The sequence below is a fragment of the Balaenoptera borealis genome, assembly GCF_965194805.1.
Source record: "Balaenoptera borealis genome assembly, chromosome: 13".
Lineage (NCBI taxonomy): Eukaryota > Metazoa > Chordata > Mammalia > Artiodactyla > Balaenopteridae > Balaenoptera > Balaenoptera borealis.
The window spans coordinates 80,342,973-80,368,429 of record NC_138870.1 but is presented as its reverse complement, the minus strand read 5'-3'; the positions used below and the strand labels follow the sequence as shown (position 1 = coordinate 80,368,429).

The 25,457-nt window shown below is 40.2% G+C and overlaps 1 protein-coding gene across 3 annotated transcripts in view; it reads left to right on the top strand.

The window, feature by feature from the left end:
- The window catches only part of TMCC3 (transmembrane and coiled-coil domain family 3), a 396,600-nt gene that overhangs the window by 309,354 nt on the left and 61,789 nt on the right, over positions 1-25,457 (top strand). The window contains exon 6 of one of the 3 annotated variants that reach the window (XM_082350449.1): positions 3,476-6,816. The exons of the other annotated variants lie outside the window; for them this stretch is intronic. Coding sequence (XP_082206575.1) covers positions 3,476-3,511 — 36 coding nt within the window. The 3' untranslated portion in view covers positions 3,512-6,816. Of the gene's footprint in view, positions 1-3,475; positions 6,817-25,457 lie in introns of those variants that run through there. 3 annotated transcript variants of the gene reach the window in all.

Sequence of the window (25,457 nt, the reverse complement as noted above, 5' to 3'; positions counted from 1 at the left end):
CCACTTCCTGGGCACGCCTTAACCCGGCTCCCCCGGGAGGTCTAGGAGACCTCAGACACCCGCTCTGCTCTCCCGCCCGCACGGAGACGTATCCTTACCAATCTGAGGAGAAACACTTTCTACCACAGAGTGAGATTGATGGGCTACATTAATTTCAAATACGTGAGACAGAAATGACATCTGAGCCTTTTGGTGGATTATCTACACAGAGCAGGCTGATGGGAGGCAGGGGTGTGGTGGTGACAGGCGTCTTCGGTTCAAGTCCCAGGAGGAAAAAATAACAAAGGAGACGCTCGGCTGCTGGTGCGCACGTGTGCGAATGAACACTAGGGGGCAGAGTTTGTCCAGGAATGGGAGCGCCCGTGCCGCTTTCCTATGCTTTTAAGGATGATTTTAGAGGGGCGACGTGATAGCAGGAAGGAGGGTCATTGCCTTTAATACCGCCTTAGTCAACAGGTTTCTAATTGGGCTGTTAATCTGGAAATAAGCATAAAATAAGAAACCCAGGGGGTGGGTTGAGAGCGGATGCAATGTGAATAATGAACATCCCACGAATGACTTTTTTAAAGGGTCAGTTGTCTCATAATCTTTGTTCTTCTCCTGACCGCTACATGGCAATTTGTCGTACGGCAGTAGGTCTCAGTATTGAGAAATGCCAAATAATATTTTAATAGTTTTCTAGTACATAGTTTCTGCAGCTGAAAAACATTGAAAAATATATATATATACATTAAATATATATATACATCTGCAGATATATATGCAGATTAATGTGATCACGTATTGACCCATAGACACTCCTCCTCACACCCACTCCCATGCTGTCTCACCACCAGAATGGAACAACCACTGCAGAGGTGGAAGGACAACAGCTACACGCTGATCCCTTGCTTGGGAGTTAACCCCAATAACACATGACTCAGCCATCTGTAAGGCAGTGACATTTGGGCATGTTTGAATTTACAGTGGCCTGAGGAGATTCTCTTGTTTAGAACACAAGTAACTACCATATGACTATAGTTAATAACACTGTATTGCGTGTTTGAAAGTTGCTAAGAGAGTAGATTTTCAAAGTTCTCATCACCAGGGGAAAGAAACTTTTGCGACTATGTGTGGTGATGAATATTAACTAGCCTTATTCCGGTGATCATTTTGCAATATATACAAACATTGTATCATTATGTAATGCACCTGAAACTAATATATTGTTATATGTCAATTAGACCTCAATTTAAAAAACAAAAACAAACAAAACAATAACTACCATAAATGAGAACTCATTAGGTACCAGGCACTGAGGTTTTCTTGCATGATCTCACTTAAGCAATATAACCCTATAAAATAGATACTATTATTATTATCTTTATTTTCCAGTTGAGGAAACTGAAACTAAGAGGGGTTAAGTAAATTGTCCAAGATTAGCTAGCTAGGAAGTGGTTCTTCCAAGACTCAGACTGAGATCTGACACCAAAGCCCAGGTTCTTAGCTCCTGTCATTCTGGAAGCCCGAGCAGTCCTCTACTGATGGAAAAATCCTGGGTCATATGTTCTGACACTTTACATTCTAATATGAGCATGGTGCTGATTTGGTCCGTAGTCTTAGGAAAGTGAGTCCACCTCTCTGTTGAATCTTAAGATCTTATAGTGAGACAAGTACTTAATAACTCAAGCAGTCAAAATAAATATAGTATAACCTGTATGTTAGAGACTTGGGGCATCAAGAGCCCAGATTAATGTATAGTCCAGGGCTATCGTCAACCTTGAACTCTGCAGGAACCTGGCACTGGGTTCAGAAGAAGGAAGTTTCTGTAGTATGGAAATATAACAGGCTGGTGTGACCTGAGTAGGATTATCCTGTCAAGCTCTGGGTTTAAGAATATGGATGTATCCCTCTCTTGCTCACGGGCCCTAGAGTTTGGGGGCCGTAGATGTGAAGGAGGATGGCCATATGTTGGGCAGACAGACCTGTGCATTGGAGAAATGCTGTCCAAGGCTGTCACCTGGGGGTTGGCTGGAAGAAGAAGTCACACGTTCCTTAAAGGACCACCAGAAGCCTCCTGGCACCGTGCCAGGGCAGGCCCCAGGGCCACTTGGTCAGCCACAGGGAACAACAGTCCTGCCACTGGCAATCACAAAGAGGCGTATTGAGCTTTGGCTTTTCTTCCTCTTCCTCCAAAGCCAGAAGGGTAAGCATAGGGAGGGAGGGGAGTGGGAAAGAGAAGACCCTGTCTCCCCTCCACTTCCCCACTCCCAAATCTTCTAAAGCCTGTGATCTAGTCTGCGTTAGAGGCAAAGAGGAAAGCTTTGGATCAAATATAAGATTGAAATTTTAAATTGAACAGAGCTGAAGCTTAATAACTGAAGAGGAACCGTCTTGATAACTAAAATGATGAAAAGTTATAGAATCAGACTGGTATATACATAGCTAATGGAGCCTGCGACCCAGTGGGAAAAGGCGGTTCCACAGAGCATGACTGATAGATTTTTTTTTGAGGGGGGGAATCCTTTTCATGTTTATTCCCCCAGAGAATTGATAATCTTCACTAAGCCTGTTGCTCAAAGGAAAATCAATAAATAATACATATTCTGTCACAGGTGAAAGACTGGAGCCCGCTGTTCCAAACTGCGCAGTTACATCCTGCGCATGCGTTGGTCACAAGGCTCTCCAGGACTTGGGTCTTGCAGGAGCATCTTGGGTACCTCAGATAATGGCAGAAAAAGCCAAGGGTTTCTCTTCTTATCAAGACTGTAATTATATGTCTTTCTTCTGCTTTCACAACAAATGCTAGGTTAGGATATTTGTCTTCTTAAGCACCCTCCCTCTGCTCAAAGACTTCTGCCCTCTGAGACGTCTGGATTGATCCCCCCATCTCCCTCCTGAACTTTCAGAGCTCATCTTGAACCCTGGGCTTCAGAATGGCTAATACAGTATGAACTTAATTTACAGAAATAATTATGATAATCTCCCCCCAACTCTGAGTTCCTTCCACCCATTGACTATATAGATTTGGGCAGTACAAGAATCCATAGACAGATGTATCAGTGGAACAAAGGCAAGAGCCCAAAAATGGAACCAAGGACTATATCACAATCCACTCTGTGATAAAAGATGATGTCATCAATTCATGGGAAGAGGAAAGAATATTCCATAAATAGTGCTTGGATGATTGGTTAACTACATGTGGAAAAACAACCATTTAAATTCTCACTTCATACCCATCAATTTCCAATGGATTAAAGACTTAGAGGTAATAAATAAAAGAATACAAATGCAGAAGAAAATGTAAGTAAATATTTACCAGACCTTGAGATTGGGGAAGAACTTTACAAACATAACAACAATAAAGAAATCACATAAGAAAAAATGATAACTTTGAATATATAAAATTTAAAAATGTATACACTTTTTATATTTAAATAATATAAATACGGTAAAAAAGTATGGTGGTAACATGGCCCATTAATCCCCATTGCAGCAGCTGACAGCGAGCCAACAGCCAGTATGTGAGTGAGACCATCCTAGACCATCTGTTCCCCAGCTATGCCACCAGCTGACAGCAGATGCATGAATGAGCCCAGCCGAGATCAGCCACACCTGGTCCGGGTCATCAGCTACATCCTGCTGACCCATAGATTTGTAAGCAATAGTAAATGTTTTTTGGTTTAGAACACAAAGTTTTAAGGCGATTTGTTATGCAGAATTAGACAAATGATGCAAAATGAAAATGACAAATTGGAACAAGTCTGTGCAAGAAATATGAAAGATAAAGATTAAAATCTTTATTATGAAATGAGGTCTTATAAATCAACAAGAAAAGCAACGTCTGCCACAGAGAAATGGATATAGGACATGAGGAGATAAGTCCTTAAGGAAGAAAAAGAAATGGCTTACTAAACTAATGAAAAAAGATTAAACTTCACAAAAATGAAAAGTGCAATCTGAATATTAAACCACATACATATTTTTTACTTATTAAATTAACAACAATGTATTAAAATATTCAATCATGATGAGTGTAGTAGTGTGATGGGCACTCTCATATCTATGTATGGAAGTAAAATTAACAAACCATTTTTTGAATGTAATTTAGCAAGATTTAGAGAAAGCCTTTGGGGCAGATGCAGTTGGTTGGTGTGGAACATTGCATTATTGTTCCCAATTCCTCATCATGCTCTTTGCATGATTTTGTAGTTCCTTTTCCTAGAAGCAAAGTGTACTTTCTTGCATATTGATATTGTGCTTGGCTTGTGGCTGTTTTTGGCCAATGGAGCGTTAACAAATGTGTCCTGCAAGCAGAGGCTTAAGCATCCTCTGGTTTCAAGTTTGTTCTCTTGCATTTCTCGTTTTACCACAAGAAGAACTTCCCCTGTGTGCTCCTGCCCCTTCAGTCTGAGACCCAGAGTGAACACGTGGATTTGGGAAGGTGGAAATGGCAGTGGCAGAATAGTGTTTGGAACTTGCCTAATCTCCGCATAAAAACAGAGAGCACTTGAGTAGCAAAACCAAAAACCCACAGATTTCTTCCAACAAAACCAGGTGAGAAGGGATCCCTGCGGACTCTGAAATACAAGCAGGTGAGGAGAAATCATTGATAGTCACAAGAAAAAGCAGTGGGGCATCTAACAAACCTGAGAACAAGAAACCCCTAAAATATCTAACAAGTATTCACTGGAAAGCTCAGCAAGCTAGTTTTAGAACAACAGCGAAACTGTGTGCTGACTACAATTAGCAGGTGAGTACACAGGCCTGCAGTAAGTCCTGAAAAGTGTGGAGCGGTCTAGCCCCTGTGAACTCTCAAAACTCACCAGTGAGGGCTCCCTTTGAGGACAGGGCCCTTCCCTGAGGATACTGCTGGGAGTGGGATTAAAACTGAGCAGAACAGTCACTATAGCGCTGAAGGAAAGAAAGTCCAGATAAAAGTGGATGAGGGGAACATATCCAGGAACTCTCACAAAGCAAGCTGTTATATTTTTGCACTACATGAAACACAACAGAATGGGTAACTTTGTGAAGTTAAAAAAGTTATCCTTGGTAAAAACCTCCTTATAAGAGGTCAAATGTTATACAAAGTTATTCTAAGAAAAATTAGAATAAGGAGCAGAATAATATCCCTACAGATAATGAAAGCAGGCCAGAAATATTTGCTTTAAAAAAAAGAAAGAAAAAGAAGCAAAATATAATGTACTATTTCAAAATGAGCTAAAAGACATTAAGAAATGATACAGAATACGAAAGACTAAATTAATGAGAAATATAAAAACTCAGAAATGAAGTGACAGAAATTAGGAAAAACATAGAAGTAAAATAAATGAAGGCTAAACTACAACGAATCCAGTGAATAAGTACACAGATAATGCCTTAAGAGAAATAGAAGGTAAAAATAAGGAAATTTTTTCAAATAAATTAAGAAAGAGATCAAGATTTGAGAAACAATACAACTATTCAATAAATATAAACAAAGAAGATCCAGCATATGGTGAACAGAAGTTCCTGAAGAAGAAAAGCAAGAGAATTGAACAAATACTAAATATAATTCAAGAAAAATTTTTCTGAAATAAAATAAATTCAAAAGTACATGTTAAAAGTGCACACTACACATATGAGAATATTGAACTGAATGACCAATACCAATTTTAGTGAAATTTCTGGATTTTAAAGAAAAAGGAAAAAAACTCCTTTAGGCATCTAGGCTGAAAGAATATGTGGTTTATAAGGGAAGTAAGATTGTTATTAGACTTTTTTGATCGTAACACTTTATGTCAGAAGAAAATGGAATAGTATTATATATTGTGACATCCAAGTAAAGAAAATGTGACTTTCAAGGACACAGAGAAGCTGTTATGAACATGAAGGAACTTAGGGAATATTCTTCCTATGAGTTTTTCCTCAGGAATCTATTAGAGAACAAGCTTTAGGTAACCAAAATGACTAGAGAGACTTTGATATAAGGAATTATGGTGAGCATTACATATATAGTTACTTGTAGTTGAAGACCAAATAAGAGTAAAAGAGAGAATATAGTATGTGATGATTGTATGTTTTGACAATATGGATGTAGTACAATTAAAAGAAAAATGAAGTGAGAATGGGGGTAGGGTATGCAAAATTTTAAAAAATTGTTTCTAGTAACATAGTTGGTGGTGCTTATTCTGAGTATTACTATTCTGAAACGGTTCTGTGTATAATGTAGGATAAAGTAAATGAGCAATCATGGGATATTCTGTCATTCCTTATGTCCTTGAGAACCATACCAGAATTCTTGTTATGGACAAAGGAGATTCAGGAGTAATACAAAAGAGATTAAAGAATAGCCCTGTAGTCCTGAATTTGGATTGGAAGTATCACTTCCAATATCACTTCCACTTTCATGAGTTCATGAGTGAACTCATGAAATGTTTCATCTTAAAAAATAGATTTCCGGGCTTCCCTGGTGGCGCAGTGGTTGAGAATCTGCCTGCTAATGCAGGGGACACGGGTTCGAGCCCTGGTCTGGGAAGATCCCACATGCCGCGGAGCAACTGAGCCCGTGAGCCACAACTACTGAGCCTGCGTGTCTGGAGCCCGTGCTCCGCAACAAGAGAGGCCGCGATAGTGAGAGGCCCGCGCACCGTGATGAAGAGTGGCCCCCGCTTGCCACAACTAGAGAAAGCCCTCGCACAGAAACGAAGACCCAACACAGACAAAAATAAATAAAATTTAAAAATAAAATAAAATAACAAATGTTCAAGTACAATTGGTGTCTAAAAAAAAAAAGAATTCCCCCACCCTTGGTATCTAATCAAGTTCCTTTCTACCTCCCCTTGATACCTAACCAATTTCTGAAAAAAAAAAAAAAAAAAATAGATTTCCTAGTTCTGTTCACTATAAAAGACCAGAAATATTGATCAACCCATCCAATAGCATAAGAGATTGTGGTTATGAAATGCCATTTTCCACTAAAAGAAAACCAGGACATCTTTAAGAAATGACTGATTCCAAATCTGTGGCAAAAATTATCCTGGAACATTTTGTCATATCGAACAGCAAGAAATCTGTCAAAGACAATTTGGGTTATGTCAAAGTGACATAGAAGTCAACTTGAAGAAGTTCCCAGTGGTCAAAGATAAGAAAATTTAAGCTGCAGTAAGGATAAGAATTGCCATGGATCAAAACACATTGAATATATTCAAATTCATGAATTCATAATAATAAACGAATTGGCCTCCTTTGGAGGATAATAGGGAGTTAATTCATTCTTTTGAAAACTAGATAAACAAAGGAAAAGAAACAAGCATTATCCCACCTTTCCCATATAAGCTGTACCACTGCGTAGCCATTAGTAGATGAGAGGATGTGTTTTCTCTTAAAAAGTAATTTATTTAATAAGTTAGGTGAAATGATAGACTTATTATCATTTTGCAACTCAAATGAATTAATCGGTGTAGGCATTGAGCATTAAAGGCTGGTAACATAACAAAAAAGCGGTGAAAAACAGATATCACCTATAGACTTGCCATAAAGTAAAAGCAGGTTAAACCTGATTCTATTCAAGCCTCTAGATCCAGCTGCCTATTTGCAGGAAATATGAAGGACAAAGGAATGTGCTGAGTTGTACTATGAATATGCAGTCAGCAAAATCCAGGCTGTGGGACATTCTATAGATAAATAGGCCCAGGTTCTTAAACAGATAAATTATAAGAAAAGAAAAGTAGAGAGAAGGAAACTGTATATTAAAAAGGACTTAAATGATATGTCAATTAAAAAAAATACTAAACCATAGGGTCTATGGATGTGCGCATGAATGATTAAGCCATAAACCAATGCAAGGAAGTGATTACTGTAAGAGTCAGAATGGTGGTTATTTGTGGGGAGGGAGAGGGGTATATTTGTGATGGGGCACATAGGGAGAGTTCTGGGTGTCTGGCAAAGTTTTGTTTCTTAACCTGGGTGGTGGTTACAAGGGTGTTTGTTTTATAATAATTCATTAAGATATATATTTATTTTGTATTGTTTTCTTTATTTTTATTTTACAATGAAAAGTGAAAACAAAAATAAACAAACAAAAATGACCAAACATAGAGCAGACTTGAGCCCAACCATAGGCAAGTCTAGCCAAATCCAATCTAGCTTAGCCATTCAACTGATCCAAGATGTGGTCAAGAAAAAATGTTTATTGTTTTTTACCTCTAAATTCTGGGGTGATTTGTTACACAGCACTATTGTGACTTCTGCTGTGTAATACAGTTGACTACACAGAAGCTATATCAAACCTCTTATTTCATTATTGAATCTGGAAAGGGAAAGATATTGTTTTCCTAGCCTCCCAACTGTTAATGATGGCCATTTGACACAGTATTGGGAATAAGCCAGTGAGGAAATTCCCATAGAGGGTTTGTGGGAAAGATTTTCTTTTCTAACTAAAGGATAGCTGTATATGAGGAGATTCTCTCACTTTCCTGACTTCATATATTCCCGCTTTCCTGAATTTTGGTTGTGTGACAGTGTGATGCTTGGAGCCATCTTGCAATCATGAGCAGCAAGCACAAGGATGAAAAGTCAGTATTCTGAGAATGTTAGAGAAAAAAATAAAAGAGTCTGATTTCTTGATGACATCATTGAGTTTTCCTGCCTTCTTTCAGACATCTTAGTTATATAAGCAATAAATATCCCAGTTGTTAGTTAGCTTTTCTGTCACTTGCAGCTGACATTCTATTACTTCCTAACTTACTTTAAAAAAATGTTCATATACTTTAACCCAGTAGTCCCATTTTCATCAACTTAGATTCAGAAAGTAATCCAAGATATAGTCAAAGGATATTTATCAAGGCATTTAGCTATAAAGAGGAAAAACAGAAAATAATCTAAAAGTTCAGTATAAAAAATGATTATATAAAATATCAATAGGATGACATTATGCATCTGTTAACATTTATTTTTTTGGAGAATATTTAAGGATATGAAAAATGCTTATGAATAAAAAAAAATTAATATATAAAATTCACAGGGGAATTCAACCAAACATTTAGAGAAGAGTAAACACCTATCCTTCTCAAATTTTTCAAAAACTGTGGGGACTTCCCTGGTGGCACAATGCAGGGGACACGGGTTCGATCCCTGGTCCAGGAAGAACCCATGTGCTGTGGAGCAACTAAGGCCGTGTGCCACAACTACTGAGCCTGCACTCTAGAGCCCGTGAGCCACAACTACTGAGCCCACGTGCCACAACTGCTGAATCCTGCGCAGCTAGCCCGTACTCCTCAACAAGAGAAGCCACAGCAATGAGAAGCCCACTCACCGCATCGAAGAGTAGCCCCCGCTCGCCACAACTAGAGAAAGCCCGCACGCAGCAACGAAGACCCAATGCAACCAAAAATAAATAAATAAAAATAAAATAAAATCTAAAATTAAAAAAACCCACAAAAACTGCAGAGGTCTCATTCTATGAGGCCAGTACCACCATCATACCAAAACCAGACAAAGATATCACAAAGAAGAAAATTAAGGTCAATATCACTGATGAACCTAGATGTGAAATCCATTAACAAACTGAATATTAGCAAACTGAATTCAACAATACATTAAAATGCTCATACACCATGATCAAGTGGGATTTATCTCAGGGGTGCAAGGATGGTTCAACATCTGCAAATCAACCACATTAACAAATTAAAGAATAAAAATCATATGACCATCTCATATCAATAGATGCGTCTCAATAGATGCAGAAAAAGTGTCTGACAAAATTCAACATCCATTTATGATAAAAACTCTCAACAAAGTGGGTATAGAGAGAATGTACCTCAACATAATAATGGTCATATATGACATGCTCACAGATAACATCATACTCAACAGTGATAAACTGAAAGCATTTCCTCTAAGGTTAGGAACACAACAAGGATGCCTACTCTCACCAGTCTTCTTCAACATAGTATTGGAAGTCCTAGCCACAGCAATTAGACAAGGAAGAGAAATAAAAGGAATTAAATTGGAATGGAAGAAGTAAAACTGTCACTGTTTGCAGGTGACATAATATTAATACTATATATAGAAAATCCTAAAGATGCCACCAAATAACTCCTAGAACTCATCAATGAATTTGGTAAAGTTGTAGGATACAAAATCAATATACAGAAATCTGTTGCATCTCTATACACTAAGAACAAACTATCAGAAAGAGAAATTAAGAAAACAATCCCATTTATAATTGCATCAAAAAGAATAAAATACCTAGAAATAAAACCTAACTAAGGAGATGAAAGATCTATACTCAGAAAACTATAAGACACTGATGAAAGAAATTGAAGATGACACAAACAAATGGAGAGATATACTGTGCTCATGGATTGGAAGAATTAATATTGTTAAAATATCCATACTACCCAAGGCAATCTATCCATACAAATTCAGTGCAATCCCTATCAAAATACCAATGGCATTTGTCACAAAACTAGAACAAATAATTTTAAAATTTGTATGGAAATACTAAAGATCCCAAATAGCCAAAACAATATTGAGAAAGAAGAACAAAGCTGGAGGTATCATGCTCCCTGATTTCAAACTATACTACAAAGCTACAGTAATCAAAACTGTATGGTACTGGCACAAAAGCAGATACATTAGATAAATGGAACAGAATAGAGGGCCCAGAAATGAACCCATTTGTATATGGGCAATTAATCTATGACAAAGGAGGCAAGGATATACAATGGGGAAAAGACAGCCTCTTCACTAAAGGGTTTTGGGAAAACTGGACAACTACATGCAAAAGAATCAAACTAGACTACTTTCTCACACTATTTACAAAAATAAATTCAAAATAGATTAGAGAGTTAAGTGTAAGACCTGAAACCACAAAATTTCTAGAAGAAAACATAGGCAGTATGCTTTTTAACATTGGTCTTAGCTGTATTTTTTGGATATGTCACCTCAGGCAAGGGAAACAAAAGCAACAATAAACAAATGAGACTACATCAAACAAAAAAGTTTTTGCCCAGCAAAGGAAACTATCAACAAAATGAAAAGACTGCCTACTGAATGGGAGAAGATATTTGCAAATGATATATCCAATAAGGGCTTTATACCCAAAATATTACAAAGAACTCATACAACTCAACATCAAAAAACCCAAACAACCCAATTAAGAAATGGGCAGAGGATATGAGTAGACATTTTTCCAAAGAAGACATACAGATGGCCAACAGGTACATAAAAAGATGCTCAACATCACTAATCATCAGGGAAATGCAAATCAAAACCACAATGAGATATCACCTCACACCTTTCAGAGTGGCAATTATCAAAAAGACCACAAATAACAGGTGTTGGTGAGGATACAAAGAAAAGGGAACTCTTGAGCACTGTTGATGGGATTGTAAATTGGTGCAGCCACTATGGAAAACAGTACGTAGATTCCTCAAGAAATTAAAAATAGAACTACCATATGATCCAGCATTTCCACTCCTGGGTGTTTATCCAAAGAAAACAAAAACACTAATTAGAAAAGATATATGCACCCCTCTGTTCATTGCAGCATTATTTATAATAGCCAAGATATGAAAGCAACCTAAGTACCCATCAATAGATGAATGGATAAAGAAGATGTGATATGTATGTATGTATGTGTGTATATATATATGTATACATATACACACGATGAAATATTATTCAGCCATAAAAAAGAATGAAATCTTGCCATTTGTGACAGCATGGGTGGACCTAGAGGATACTATGCTAAGTGAAAAATGTCAGACAGAAAAAGACAAACACTGTATGATTTCACTTATATGTGGAATCTAAAAAAAAAACCAAATAAAACAGAATCATAGATACAGAGAACAAACAGGTGGGTTTTTCCAGAGGAGAGGGAGTTGTGGGGAGGGGAGAAATAGGTGAGGGAGGTTTAAGAGGTACAGACTTCCAGTTGCAAAATAAATGATTCAAGGGAATAAAATGTACAGTGTGGAGAATATAGTCAATAATTATGCACCATTTAAAAACAAAACCAAAAAAAACCTGTGAGTGATGTCTGAGAAAATAGCAGAGTAAAGACTTCTAAAAAATGCTCAGTCCCATTAAAGCCATGAGAAAACTGGGAAGATTGTCAGAATCAACCAGAGAATGTTGATTCAAGAAAAGTGACTGGATTTCAGTAAAAGCAGGGAGCTTTGTGGCATTTTAATTAGTTGTATTCCATCCTCCTCTTCCCAGTTCTGCAGTAGCCTTGAAAACGAACATCACACAATCATGTTGAAAACCAGTAGCCTGGCAGCCACCAGAGGAAGCAGAACTGGGCTGGAGCTCCTTCAAAGCCCCATCCCCAGAGAGTGTCATTATTTGACCTGTCTGGTGGTTGGTTTGCTGGAAGATCCCACGTACTAGGCTGTCTTTATTTGACTTCATCCAGAGGTTGCCCAGCATGAAGAGCCTTTCCCCAGGGGTGTTTGTCAAGAGCAGTCAGAGGCAAAATCACTGGCTGCCTCAGGTGTTGGATAACCTTGGGCAAACAATAACCAAAAGCTTGAAAGGAAAGTCTAGGGAATGCGATGCCTACAGGGGGCTTTGAAAAGCTCCAAGATATTACTGGGGATCTAGAAGGCCGTGTGCATGCTACGGTTGTGCATCTGATCAGGGCTGTGTGCGAGCTCAGGTAGGCATGAGGAGGGCCTGCGCTCTCAGCTCTGGCTCACTTTGAGGCTCTGTGTCAGCAGTAAGTGAAGGCCAAGGTGGAGTTGTGAACTGCCTTTCAACTGAGTGTTGAAAGCATGCCCCAGCATGCTCTCCACATAGAGCCGTTCAACAAAGGCTGGGGAACTTCTTGGCTCTAGGCATTTAAAGAAATTGGCCACTACACCAAGCAGATACTTTAGTGGCCACATACAACAAAGGATAGACTTTATAGATTAGCTCAGAAAGTCCCCAGACAACAACAGTCAGGAGCGAGAACACCAACAAAACCTGGTATTTCCAGAGTTATTTCATTATATTACTTAAAACGTTCAGTTTTCAAATAAAAAAAAGAAATATGAAAAAAAACCCCTAAGAAAATATGACACTCTTAGGTATATACTCGAGAGAATTGAAAATATATGTTCACATAAAAACTTGTACATGAATGTTCATTGAAGCATTATTCATAATAAGCAAAAAAGTGGTAATACCCCAAATTTCTATCGACTGATGAGTAGATAAATGAAATGTGGTCTATCCTTACAATAGAATACTATCCAGCCATAAACAGGAATGCATTACTCATGCACGCTCCAACATGGATGCACCTGGAAACATGCTGAGTGGAAGAAGCCAGACACAAAAAGCCATATGGTGTATGATTCCACTTACAGAAAATATCCAGAGGGGGCTAATCCATACCGACAGAATGTAAATTAGTGGTTTTGGGGGATTTGAGGGGAGGGGGTTTGGGGAATGATTGCAAATGGGTGTGAGATTTCTTTAGATTGATGAAAATGTTCTGGAATTAGATAGTGGTGGTGGTGGTTGCAAAGCTTTGTGACTGTCCTAAATGCCACTGAATTGTATACTGTAAAAGGGTGAATTTGATGACATGTGAATTGTGTCTCAATGAAAACAAACTGTGAATAGTATGATTCCAGTTTTGTTTAAAATATCAAATTTGATACAAATCTTGTGCAACTTCTCAAAATCTCCTGACTGCCTTCTTCTTTCTCTTCGTTGATTGGTGCACCACACCAAGTCACCTCTTTACCTCCAGACTCCATTGAAATGTCACCATGAGACATAGGATCTGGTTTCATATGAAGCCACCAAGGGGCTATATGATGTAACTTGGAAGCTGAGGAAAGTTAGTTCCATGTGGGTGAGCTTTGACTAATAGAAATTAGGAGACAGGATGGAATCAGAAGGAATTCGGTGATACTTTCCCAATATTTCTCCATTCCTTGGATTGTTCCAGTGTGGTTTGTCTTTGCAAGCCTCCCAAAGTCCCTCATGCTAAGTGAACACATCTGCAACGTGACTTGCTGTGTCTCACTGTAGCTTGTCATGAAGAGATGGCCGGCACGATAAAGCTTCACACTACATTACTCTGCATCTTTCCTTGCCTCATGCTGTCTCTTCTCTTCACCCTTCAGCCCTGTGCTTGCATCTCCTAAATAAAGTGTCGGCACTGCAATCCTTGGTTCTGCTTTTCAGAGCACCCAGGCTAAGAAAAACGCATATAAATTTAAAAATTTGGATGAAACTCCCTTATATCAATAGTGGTAAATGTGGAAGCATGTAGCTTTTATTTTCTTCTTTACTTTTTGCTGTTATCCAAATTTTTGATAATGAACATGTTTTTCACACTTAGAAAAATAAAACAAAAAATACAAAACTGGGTTTGGCGTGCCTCCTCAAAGAGAATCCTTTTTACTTGTCCAGACGTTAGTCAGTCATCTAAATAGCCTCTTTGTTTACTATCTTTTGGCACTTGCTGAGAATAGGTAAAATTCACTTATTTATTCATTCAACAAATATTTTTTGAGTGCCTACTATATTTTAGACACTGTTCTAGGGAACTAGGATCTGTCAGTGGAGCAGACAACATCCTTGTTCTCAGCTTATATTCTAGTGGGGAGAGTCAGACAATAACTGAACAAATAAAGAAACATGTTAGTTTTGATAAGTGCTCTAAAGAATAAAGCTGGGTAAAGGGATTGTGAACAATGGAAGTGGTATGGGGTGATAGTTTAGGGATTGCTGCTCTAAAGGAGACATTTGAGTAGAGAACTAGATGAAATAAAGGAGATAACCACATGGACTTCTGGGGGGGGGAATATTCTAGAAAGAAAGAACAGCATATGCAAAGGCCCTGAGGCAGGACAGGGCTTGGCATGTTTGAGTGGCAATGTCTATAGCTTATTTGAGGAATAGCAAGGAGGTCAGTGTGGCTGGAGCAGAGTGATGGAGTAGAGTGGTAGCAGAGGAGGTTAGAGAGGTGACAGGAGCTCCAGGGTGTAGGGCCTTATAGGCCTTGGTAAGGACGTTGGATTTGACCTTGAGTAAGATGGGAAGCTATTGGAGGGTTAAAAATTTTGGAGGGGATAAAATTTACCATTTTAACCATTATAAGTGTACAGTTCAGTGGACTTAAGTACGTTCATGTCGTTGTGTAACCGTTATCACTGTTCATCTCCAGAACATTTTCATCATCACAAATCGAAACTTTGTATCCATTGAATAATAACTTCCCATTTCCCTCTCCCTCCAGCCCCTGGTGAACACAGTTCTACTTTCTGTCTCTGTGAGCTTGACTATTTTAGGTACCTCATATAAGTGAAATCGGATAAGATTTATCCTTTCACGTCTAGCTTATTTCACTCAGCATAAAGTCCTTAAGGTTCACCTGTGTTGTAGCAAGGGTCAGAATTTCATTGGAGGGTTTCGAGCTGAGGAGTGATATGACTTTACTTACACTGCAAGAGGATAACTCTGGATGCTTTGTGGAAAGAGACTGTAGGCAACAAAGGCGGAAATGCAAAGACCAATCCCAAGGCCATTGTAAGTCCAGATGAGAAATGACGGCGGACAGGACTCAGGTGGCAGTGCTGGAAATGATAAGACATTTCAGGATCAAGACGTGTTCCAAAGGCAGAGCTAACCAAACTTGCTGATGGATTGGGTTTCAGGTATGGGAAAGAGTACAGGCAAGGATGATCAAAGGAGTTGTGTCTGACAACTTGTAGAGTGAGGCAGTAATTCACAGAAATGGCCAAGGATGCAGGTGAAGTGGGATTCGGCACTGTGTGTGTGTGTGTGTGTGTGTGTGTTAAAGTTTAATTCTGAACATATCAAGTTTGGAATGATTATTAGACCTCCAAGTAGAGATATAGGATAGACTATGGATATACAAATCTAGAGTTCAAGGGGGAGGAGAGAAGTTAGGGCTTGAGATACAAAATTAGGTGTCATATGTTCATAAAAGCCCTGGATTTAAAGCCCTAGATCTGGATGAGATTCCCCCATGACCTAAACACAAATCTAGACAAGAAGAGGTCTAAGGAGGAAGGCCGGGGGCACTCTGATGCTCAGAGGCCAGGAAGATGAAGATGACCCAGCAAATGAGATTGAGAGGGAAGGGCCGGTCCATTAGGAGCACAATCCTGAAAGAGACGGTTAATGTACAGAACAGTTCAGGAGGAGGGAGTCATCAAGTAAGGAAGATTGGAAATCACCATAAGAATGACAATGGGGAGGTCTCCTGGGTCCTTATCAAGATTGGTTCCTCATCACTATTCCACATAAATTGGGAAGCCAGTTCTGAGAGCTTTCCTTTATTCTCCCAAAGGGAGGGAGTTGAAGAGAGTAAGAAAGTTAAGTGTCCTAAATCCAATGAGTGCTACTTCCAAGGATCCTTTATCCTCTATCCCCTGAGTCATCTGAGACCTCGCTGCTGAGGTCACAGCATTGATTCCTTCAACTAGGTCACTTAGCTTTTCCTAGGGTTTCCCTTTGGATCACAGATTATCCAGAGTTTTCAGAGCTTGTCCCTGTGGTCCCCATCCTGTGTTTGGGTTTGTCTCCTTGCCTTGTCAAGTTTGGCTTTATACAAGAACTTTTCATTTATCACATTCCCAGCTTTGTCTTCTTGATCAGACTATTTGCATCCATTAAGATTTTTCCCCTCGTGCCTGCTGACCCCGTCTCTTCTCATCATTTAAATTGCATTTCTACATTCAGCTCCATTTCCACTGCCAAACTGGGAAATGTCTATTAATCATTCTGTGAAAATTTTTGAGTGCTGCCTGTGCAGAGCCCTGTCATAAATGCTACACAGTATACCAATAATCTGACACAGTCTTTGTCTTTAACTTCCCTCCAAGGTAATTTGGGAGAGAAAAAACTAATATGTAAAATGAGAGGTAACTACACAATAAGTCATGTTTTCCAAAAATTGCCATCAATTCATACTGATGCCAAATGGGAGTCGGGGAAGATGGCATTTGAGCTGGGACATTGAGAGATGAGAAGGTTTGAATAATAGAAAGGAAAGGGCTGGGCAGCCCAGGAAGAGGGAAGATAATTAAAGCCTTGATGACAGGAAGGTGCAAGAAAAGGTAAATTTGATACAGGTTGTAGAGTATGAATATGAAGCATTAGATGCAAGGAATTTAATAGTGGCTGCTCAAGAGTTTTTAAATAATGTGAAAGCAGTGCTCAAAAGAACAGCTTGGAAGCTTTGGTCAGTGTGAAGAATTAGGAGTCAAGGGGACCAGTGAAAAGACTGGTGCAGTAGTCCAGCTCTGACGGGATAAGAGCCTGGGCTTCCAACTGGTGTAGGACAGAGCACTTCTTTCCTGAGACTTTCACCAGCTGATTTCTCTTGGTCCAGGTTTAATCATGAGCTCATCCCTGAGCATATCTCCATGGCAATGGATACGTGGTGATCTGATTGGCTAGGTTCTGGCCCTGGGGGTGGGGCCAACTCCACCCAACCACTGACAGAGGGAGAGGGGTGGTCCCAAAGGAAAATCAAGACTTATCAGAAGGGAGGCTAGAGGCTGAGAATATAAAACTAGTCCTCACCGCTTTCCATTCATTCTTCCACCTACCACAGACTAACCCACAACTCCATGGAAACTGTTCTCACCAAGATCACTCACTCCTGGTTTACCAAGCCAAAGATCGTTTCGGGCCTTATCAAGATCTGCTGCATTTGACACTGTTCTGCCCTCTAACCATTAGTACTTTCCAAGGTTCAGTTTTCGGCTCAGTCTCTTCTTACTGTCCGCATTTTCTCCTTCTTTGGCTGCCTCAGAAGAGTTCAGACACTTCCTCCTCCCACCTATCTTGGACATACCTCTATTGTGGCACATCTTACACTGTACTGTGATTATTTGCATGCATCAGAGGCTATTATGTATCTTTGTAGCTCCAGCCCCTGGCACTCAACAGGAGTAGACTTAATGACTCAATAGAAATGGAGGGTGCTGGGGAAGTCAGTTTTGGGAAAAAAAGAGAGTGAATTTGACTTCAGATGTGCTGTGTCAGGGATGGTGGGACCATCAAACAGAAGTGTCCAGTGGAGACAATTGAAGAGATTGTGCTAGGAGGAGCCCACTAGATTAAATTTCATGAGAGTCGAGACCTTACCTGTCTTGTTCTAGCTTCTAGAATATGGCATAAGGTAGGTGCTCAATAAATATTTGTTGAAACAGTGCAGAGAGGTGATAGGTGGAACCATGTGTGATTGAGATTTCTAAGGGCAGGCACAGAGCCAGGCCTGACCCCAGGGGAAGGGTCCTGCATTTGAGGGAAAGGATGAAGACCAGACATCACATGCAGGCAGACATGTGCCAACAAACATGACTCCAGTTCGAAGCAGTGGTGTACTCTAGGAAAGTTGACTTTGAGATTTGCCAGATGGGTCAGACCTATTTGGAGTCTTAAAAAGGCCTGAAATCATAGCCCTGACACAAAGCTGCAGGGAGCAGAAAGTGCGGGCTTCCCCTCCTGAAAACAGCATCAAGAAAAATGTTACCACAAAAGAATTCATTATCCTGTTCCCTATCCCAGCCTGCAGTTGGGCCTAGACTCCTGTTCCTGAGGGACACAGTACAGCGGTGTGAGATGGGAAAAGGAAAGGAGCCAATGATTTTTTAATGCTGGCTTTTTGAAGTGAAGGAGAACGTGATGATTGCTAGAAAAAGGAAAAAGTGCAGGCGGAGGAAGTGATTGGGAAAACCACTGGCAGGGCTAAAGAAGTGGAGAAGCTGCCCTAGACTGACAGCAGGACAGAAAAAGACCTTTGTCAGAGGCAGAAAGAGACAGTGGCCAACAGGTCAAGGGAGACAGCAGCCAACAGGTCAGGGGAGGCCTTCATGCCCTTATATGTGGAATCCAAGAAAAGCCAAACTCAGAGCAACAGGGAGTAGAGTGGTGGTTACCAGGGGCTGGGGGTGCTGGGGGAAATGGGGAGATATTGGTAAATGGGTACAAACTTCCAGCTACCAGATTAGCTTGTTCTGGGGATCTAACATACAGCATGGTGATTGTAGCTACTAATACTGTATTATATACTTGAAAGTTGCTGAAAGAGTAGATCTTAAGTGTTCTTACCACAGAAAAGAAATGGTAATTATATGATGGGATGAAGGTGTCAGCTAAGTCTGTGGCGGTAATCATTCTGAAATATGTAAGGGTGTCAAATCAACATGTTGTTACACATTACACTTACACAATGTTATATGTCAAGTGCATCTCAATAAAGCTGGGGGGTGGGAAGGATGGCCTTCACAATGTCAGGACCACAGGGGAAATGTTTTCCACAAGCAGCCGACTTATTATAATAGCATTTTGGAAGCACTGACCGTGCCAGGCACTGTTCTAAGTTTCTACTTGTATTATCTCACTTGGCAGGTAGTCTTAGTTTTCCTCCATGACAGAAAAAGAAGCCTAAGCACAGAGAGGTTAAGAAATCACTTGCTCCAAGTCCCTGAGTGACTGAAGGGGGAAGGCGGGGTGTAAGGGAAAGCTGTCTGACTCTGGTTGACACTTGTGAGCCGCTCTGCTAAATCGCTTCCAGCTGGCGATGCAGGCTTTCTTATCACTTAACAGAGGCAGCTCTGGTCACTGGGGGCAGCTGAATATCCGTGGAGAAAGGAGCATCTCCTGGCTGCTTTGCCCTCTTAACTTAGGACTGTGGAAGGGCAGCCAGGAAGCGAGTGTCTCCTTCCACACCAGGCGCAGAGCTAGGGTTTCGGAAGGGATCTAACTCCAGCTGCGCTTGTGTGTGGAGGGCGAAGTGGTCAGGACAGGGGCTCTGGAGCCAGACTGCTCAGGTTCCAATTCCGGCTCCACTGCTTATGAATGTCGCACCCTGAGTGCGTTCCTTAGCCACACCATTCTTCAGTCTCCCGTCTGTAAAATGAGGTTGGTAGTAAAATTACCTACCTCATAGTGTTGTCGTGGGGATTGATTATACGTAATATATACATATACACACACGCATATATCGATACAAAAAAATTTCGATTTAAAAAAATTTATATATTACATATTTATTATTTTATACATACACTTTTAATATATTAACCATATTAATAAATTATATATTAAATATATAAAATTATATCTGTATATAAATATACATTTGGACAATATAAATATACACATATTTATATTGTATAAATATATACATGTATCATATATACATATATGTATGCATATTTGTCAATTTTTATATATTATATACTTATTATTTTATACATATACTTTATATATATTAAGTATGTTATACATATTATATATATATATATATATAAAATGATGAACAGGATCTAGTGCATAGTAAGTGCTGTGTGAGTGTTAGCTTTTGTTATTAATGGGTCATTTCTTCTTACTCTGAAGGGACAAACATTGTGGAGGAAGTTTGGAACTCCCTGGAAGACCAAAGGACTCTTCTTTTTTAAGCCCCTGAACCATTTCTTAAGCAGAAGCAGTGTGACTGTTGTGTGATGACAGGTTGGGCTGAGTGACTCTCAGATTCTAGTTGGTTTGTGTCGCTGTGGGATGTACTAATGGCAAAGGTGCATAAATCTGATCTTCTCTGATATTTTCTCCTATAAATTCAAGTTGGAAATTAGTTCTTCAAGATGGTGATGGCCCAGATATTATTTACATTCCAGGCCCAGCTTAAATATGCACATTTCCATGAAGCCTTCCTGATTCTCACTTGGAAATAAAATTTCCATATTCTGTGCTTCATCCTTACATCTCTTGTGGCACCTATTGTTATCATTTTAAAGTAAGCTTTGAACATTTTTATATATCTTTTACTCAGACTTATCAAGGTATACTTTTCATACAGTAAAACTCACCCTAATTTTTAGTGTACAGTTCTGAGTTTTGATGAACACTTTTAGTGGTATAACCACCAGCACGATAATGAAGTTATATAACATATCCAACCCCCAATAATACCCTTGTGCCCCTTTGCAGTCAACCCCTTCCACAAAACCTAGGCAACCTGATCTGTCACATAAATTGAATCATACCATGTGTTGCCTTTTGAGTCTGACTCCTTTCACTTGCGTGAAATTCATCCAGGTCGGTGCACGGATCAGCAGTTCACTGCTTTTCAGCGCTGAGCACAACAATAGGATCCCGTTACTGGATGCATCACAGTTCATTTATCCATTCACCTGTTGAAGAACATTTGGGTTCTTCCAGTTTTTTAAGATAATGAGTAAAGCTGCTCGTTTGTATACAAGTTTTTTTTGTTTTTAATTAACTTATTTATTTATTTATTTTTGGCTGCTTTGGGTCTTCGTTGCTGTGCGCGGGCTTTCTCTAGTTGCGGTGAGCGGGGGCTGCTCTTCGTTGCGGTGCGCGGGCTTCTCATTGCGGTGGCTTCTCTTGTCGTGGAGCACAGGCTCTAGGCACGCGGGCTTCAGTAGTTGTGGCTCGCGGGCTCTAGAGCGCAGGCTCAGTAGTTGTGGCGCACGGGCTTAGTTGCTCCGCGGCATGTGGGATCTTCCTGGACCAGGCCTCGAACCCGTGTGCCCTGCATTGGCAGGCGGAGTCTTAACCACTGCACCGCCAGGGAAGTCCCTGTATAAAAGTTTTTGTGTGACTGTAAGTTTTCCTTTCTCTTGGGTGACGCTTTGGAGTGGGATGGCTGGGTTACATGGTTCATGTATGTTTAACTTTGTAAGAAACTGTCAAACTGCTCTCCAAAGTGGCTGTACCGTTTTGCATGCCCTTCCAGCAATGAATTCTAGTTACTCTGCATCCTAGCCAGTGTGCTTCCTCCCTCTCTTCCCTCCTTCCCTCTCCCTCTCCCCCTTTCATTTTTTCTTTCACTGGCATTATAATAGGTGTGTAGGGGAGTAAACTTTTTGTTGAGGTATAATAAACTTACAGAAAAGCGCACAAATCCTGTGTCAAGCTTGATGAACTTTTACAAAGTGAATGCATCCTTGTAACCACCATCCCGATCAGAAATCAGAGCATTACCAGCGCCCCAGAAACAACCCTGTGCCCTCTCCCTGTGCTGTGGAGTGAATGTTGTGGCTCCCCCTCTGCCAATGCATATTTTGAAATCCTAACCCGCAATGTGACGGTATTAGGAGGTGGGGCCTTGGGGAAGTGATTAGGTCATGAGAGTGGAGTCCTCCTGAATGGGATTAGTGCCTTTATAAGAAGAGACACTAGAGAGCTTGCTTCCTCTCTCTCTGCTCCTTTCTAAAGGCAACCTTATTCTGACTTCTATCACCATAGATTAATTTTTGGACCTTCTATAAATAAGATCATACACTTATACTCCTTTATGTGGCTTCTTTTGCTCAATATTATGTTTGAGAGGTTCATCCATATTGTTGCATGTAGTTATAGTTTGTTTATTTTCTTGCTTCATTCCATTGTATGAATATACCACAGTGTATTTAACTGTTTTCTTTTGGGTTGTTTCCAGTTTTTGTCTTTTATGAATGATGCTTCTGTGAATATTCTCATGGCCATTGGGGAGGTACCCAAGACCACCGTCCGGTTCAGTAATTCACTAGAAGGACCCACAGATCTCAGAAAGAAAGCTGTTATACTCAGTTATGGTTTATTATAGTGAAAGAATACAAACTAAAATCATCAATGGGAAAAGGTTCATAGGGCAGAGTCCAGGAGAGTTCCAGGTGTGAGCTTCTGTTGTCCTCTCCCAGTGACAGCACTTGCTTCTCCCAGCAGTGATGTGTGGCAATATGTGTGGATTACTGCCAACCAGGGAAGCTCACCCCAGCCTTGGTGTCCAGAGACTTTATTGGGGGTCATGTAGATATGGTGACTGCCCACGTGGGTGTCATTAATCTCCAACTCCTCCAGAGGTCAATCTGATACCATGTGGCCCGAGGCCCTGACCATAAATCACATTGCTAGCATAGACCAGTGGTCCCCAACCTTTTTGGCACCAGGGACCAGTTTCGTGGAAGACAATTTTTCCATGGACAGGGGGTGGGGGGATGGTTCAGGTGGTAATGCGAGCAATGGGGAGCGGCAGATGAAGCTTTGCTCGCTCGCCCGCCCGCCGCTCACCTCCTGCTGTGTGGCTCGGTTCCTAACAGGCCGCGGACCAGTACCAATATGGGGCCCGGGGGGGGTGAGGACCCCTGGCATAGATGATCTGGGATATCCTAAAGCCCCCAGTCAAGACCTTCCAAGGGCTTAGAGGTTACATCCTAGGAGCTGCTCAAGAACCAAACCTTTGTTTGGGCAAGGGTAAGCCATTATTGCATACTTACTTGTATGTGTCTTTTGGTGAATATATGTAGCATTTCTGATGGACATATATGGAGGAATAGAGTTGCTGTGTCATAACTCATGCGTGTGAGTAATGCTTTAGTGGTTATTATCAACAGTTTTCCAAAGTGGCTGTATCAATTTATTTACATTCTCACTAGCAGTAGAAGAGCTCCATTTGTACATGTCTTAGCCAACACTTGCTGTTGCCAGATATTTCATTTTATTTATTTTAGCCATTCTGGTGGGTGGGTAGTAAAATCTCACTGTGCTTTCAATAGGCATATCCCTACTGAATAATGGTGATGAACATGTTTTTGTGTGCTTATTAGTCTTTTTTATATCCTCGGCACTTACTATTATCAACTTCCTATATTGTAATTTAATTCAATTCAATAAAACAGTCATATAAAACTCTACCATGTGCCAGACCCTGTGCTGAGGCAGTGAGGAATGTAACAGTGAACGAAATGTAGTTCATGCCTTCCCCACACACACATACACACACAGAGAAGAAGAAGCTCCTTATGTATTGATGCGGAAAGATCCCCAATATATTCTAAGTAAAAAAAAGGTGCAGAAAAAATGTATATAATATGCTACCATTTGTGTGGAATGTTTGCAGGAGAAATGAATACACGCATGCACACATACACATATATATTTAGTCTTGGATCACGCAAAAACATTTTTCAGGTGGATAAACAGAAACTATAATACTACTTGTAAAGGAAGAAAACAAAGTGAATGGGGGATGATGGGGAGGGGAAAGAGACTTTTCACTGTACAGTGAATCTTTCATACCATGTGAGGAGTCAACTAATCATGAATTGAAAATATTTAAAATTCCATAAAGTTCCAAAGAGCAAAACTTGAATTTGCCACACACTGGCAATGATGTACATAGCGTGTACGTTGTATTTAGGTATTATAAGCAATCTAGAGTTGATGTAAAGTATACAGGAAAATGTGTGTAGGTTATATGCAAATATTATGCCATTTTATGTAAGGGACTTGAGCATCCTAAGATTTTGGTAACTGCAGGGCAGGGAGGTGGCGGGGGTGGGGTGGGAGTGTTCTGGAATCATTCTCTCATAGATAGTGAGGGAGTACCGTTTTATACTCTGATGTGTAAGCAATGTAAATCTTTTTACCTAAACCTAAGTCTTTTTACCTTTTAAAATCATTGTATAGAAATATTTAAGAAAAAAGTAAATATTGCTTCTGTCTCCATTCTGTTTATAATCCAGTTGGGAGGAGTTGTGGGGAAGTTATGGACACTAGTTATGGACAGTAGTTATGGATACTAGTGAAGGGGAGACTACAGGATGCTTTGGTAAAACATACAAGGGCCACCTAACCCAGGATTTTTTTTTGAGGAAGTGTATTTCCTGCAAAGTTTCCCAGAGGAGCCAACGTCTAAGCTGAGACTGAAGGGCCAGTGGGACTTAGTCTGGGAAAGTCTGGGGATTGGGAAGGATCTTGTTGATGGAGGCCACAGCCTAGGTCTGACGGTGGAGTGCAGTGTCCTGGGCTCCAAACTGTGAGCGTTTCCGTGTCAGGGGATGGAGGAGCCCCGGTGGGGAGGAGTAGCAGCAGTTAACTGGGGCTAAATCTTGAAAGCTCTGCAGACTCTGGATGCCTAAGGCTTGGGGAGCCACCTTAGGGTGTTTAAGCAAGAGAACGACAAGAACACACTTGCATTTCAGAAAGATCACTTTGACTCAGAGAGGATGGATTGCAGGACTACAGGCTGTAGGAAGCTATGGAGAGTATGGCATTGTGGGTAAGAACTTGGGCTTTGGAGTCAAACCCACTTAACCTGCTTCTGTAAATGGAAGAAAATTGCACCTCCCTCATAGAATTATTGGAAAAGTAGAATGAGAAAATGCTTATAGGGTCATTATCACAGTGCCTAATACAAAGTAAACCTTCAGTAAACTTTAGATATTATTACAATATTCTCCTGAGTCTGACCATTTCTCACCATCTCTACCTCTACATTTCTAACCCTGGCCACCATCTTTTACCTGGATCATTAGGGTAACCTCCTAACAGGTCTGCCGGCTGCCATGCCTGCCCCATCAGTCTATTCCTTACAGCAGCCAGATTTTTTTCAAAATGTGACTCCATCACAGACACAGCCTAATTTTCCTAGTATGTGAAGGACTAGAAAAAGATTGACAATCCAGTAGGAAAATGGGCAGATAAGATAAATAGGCAATTCATTG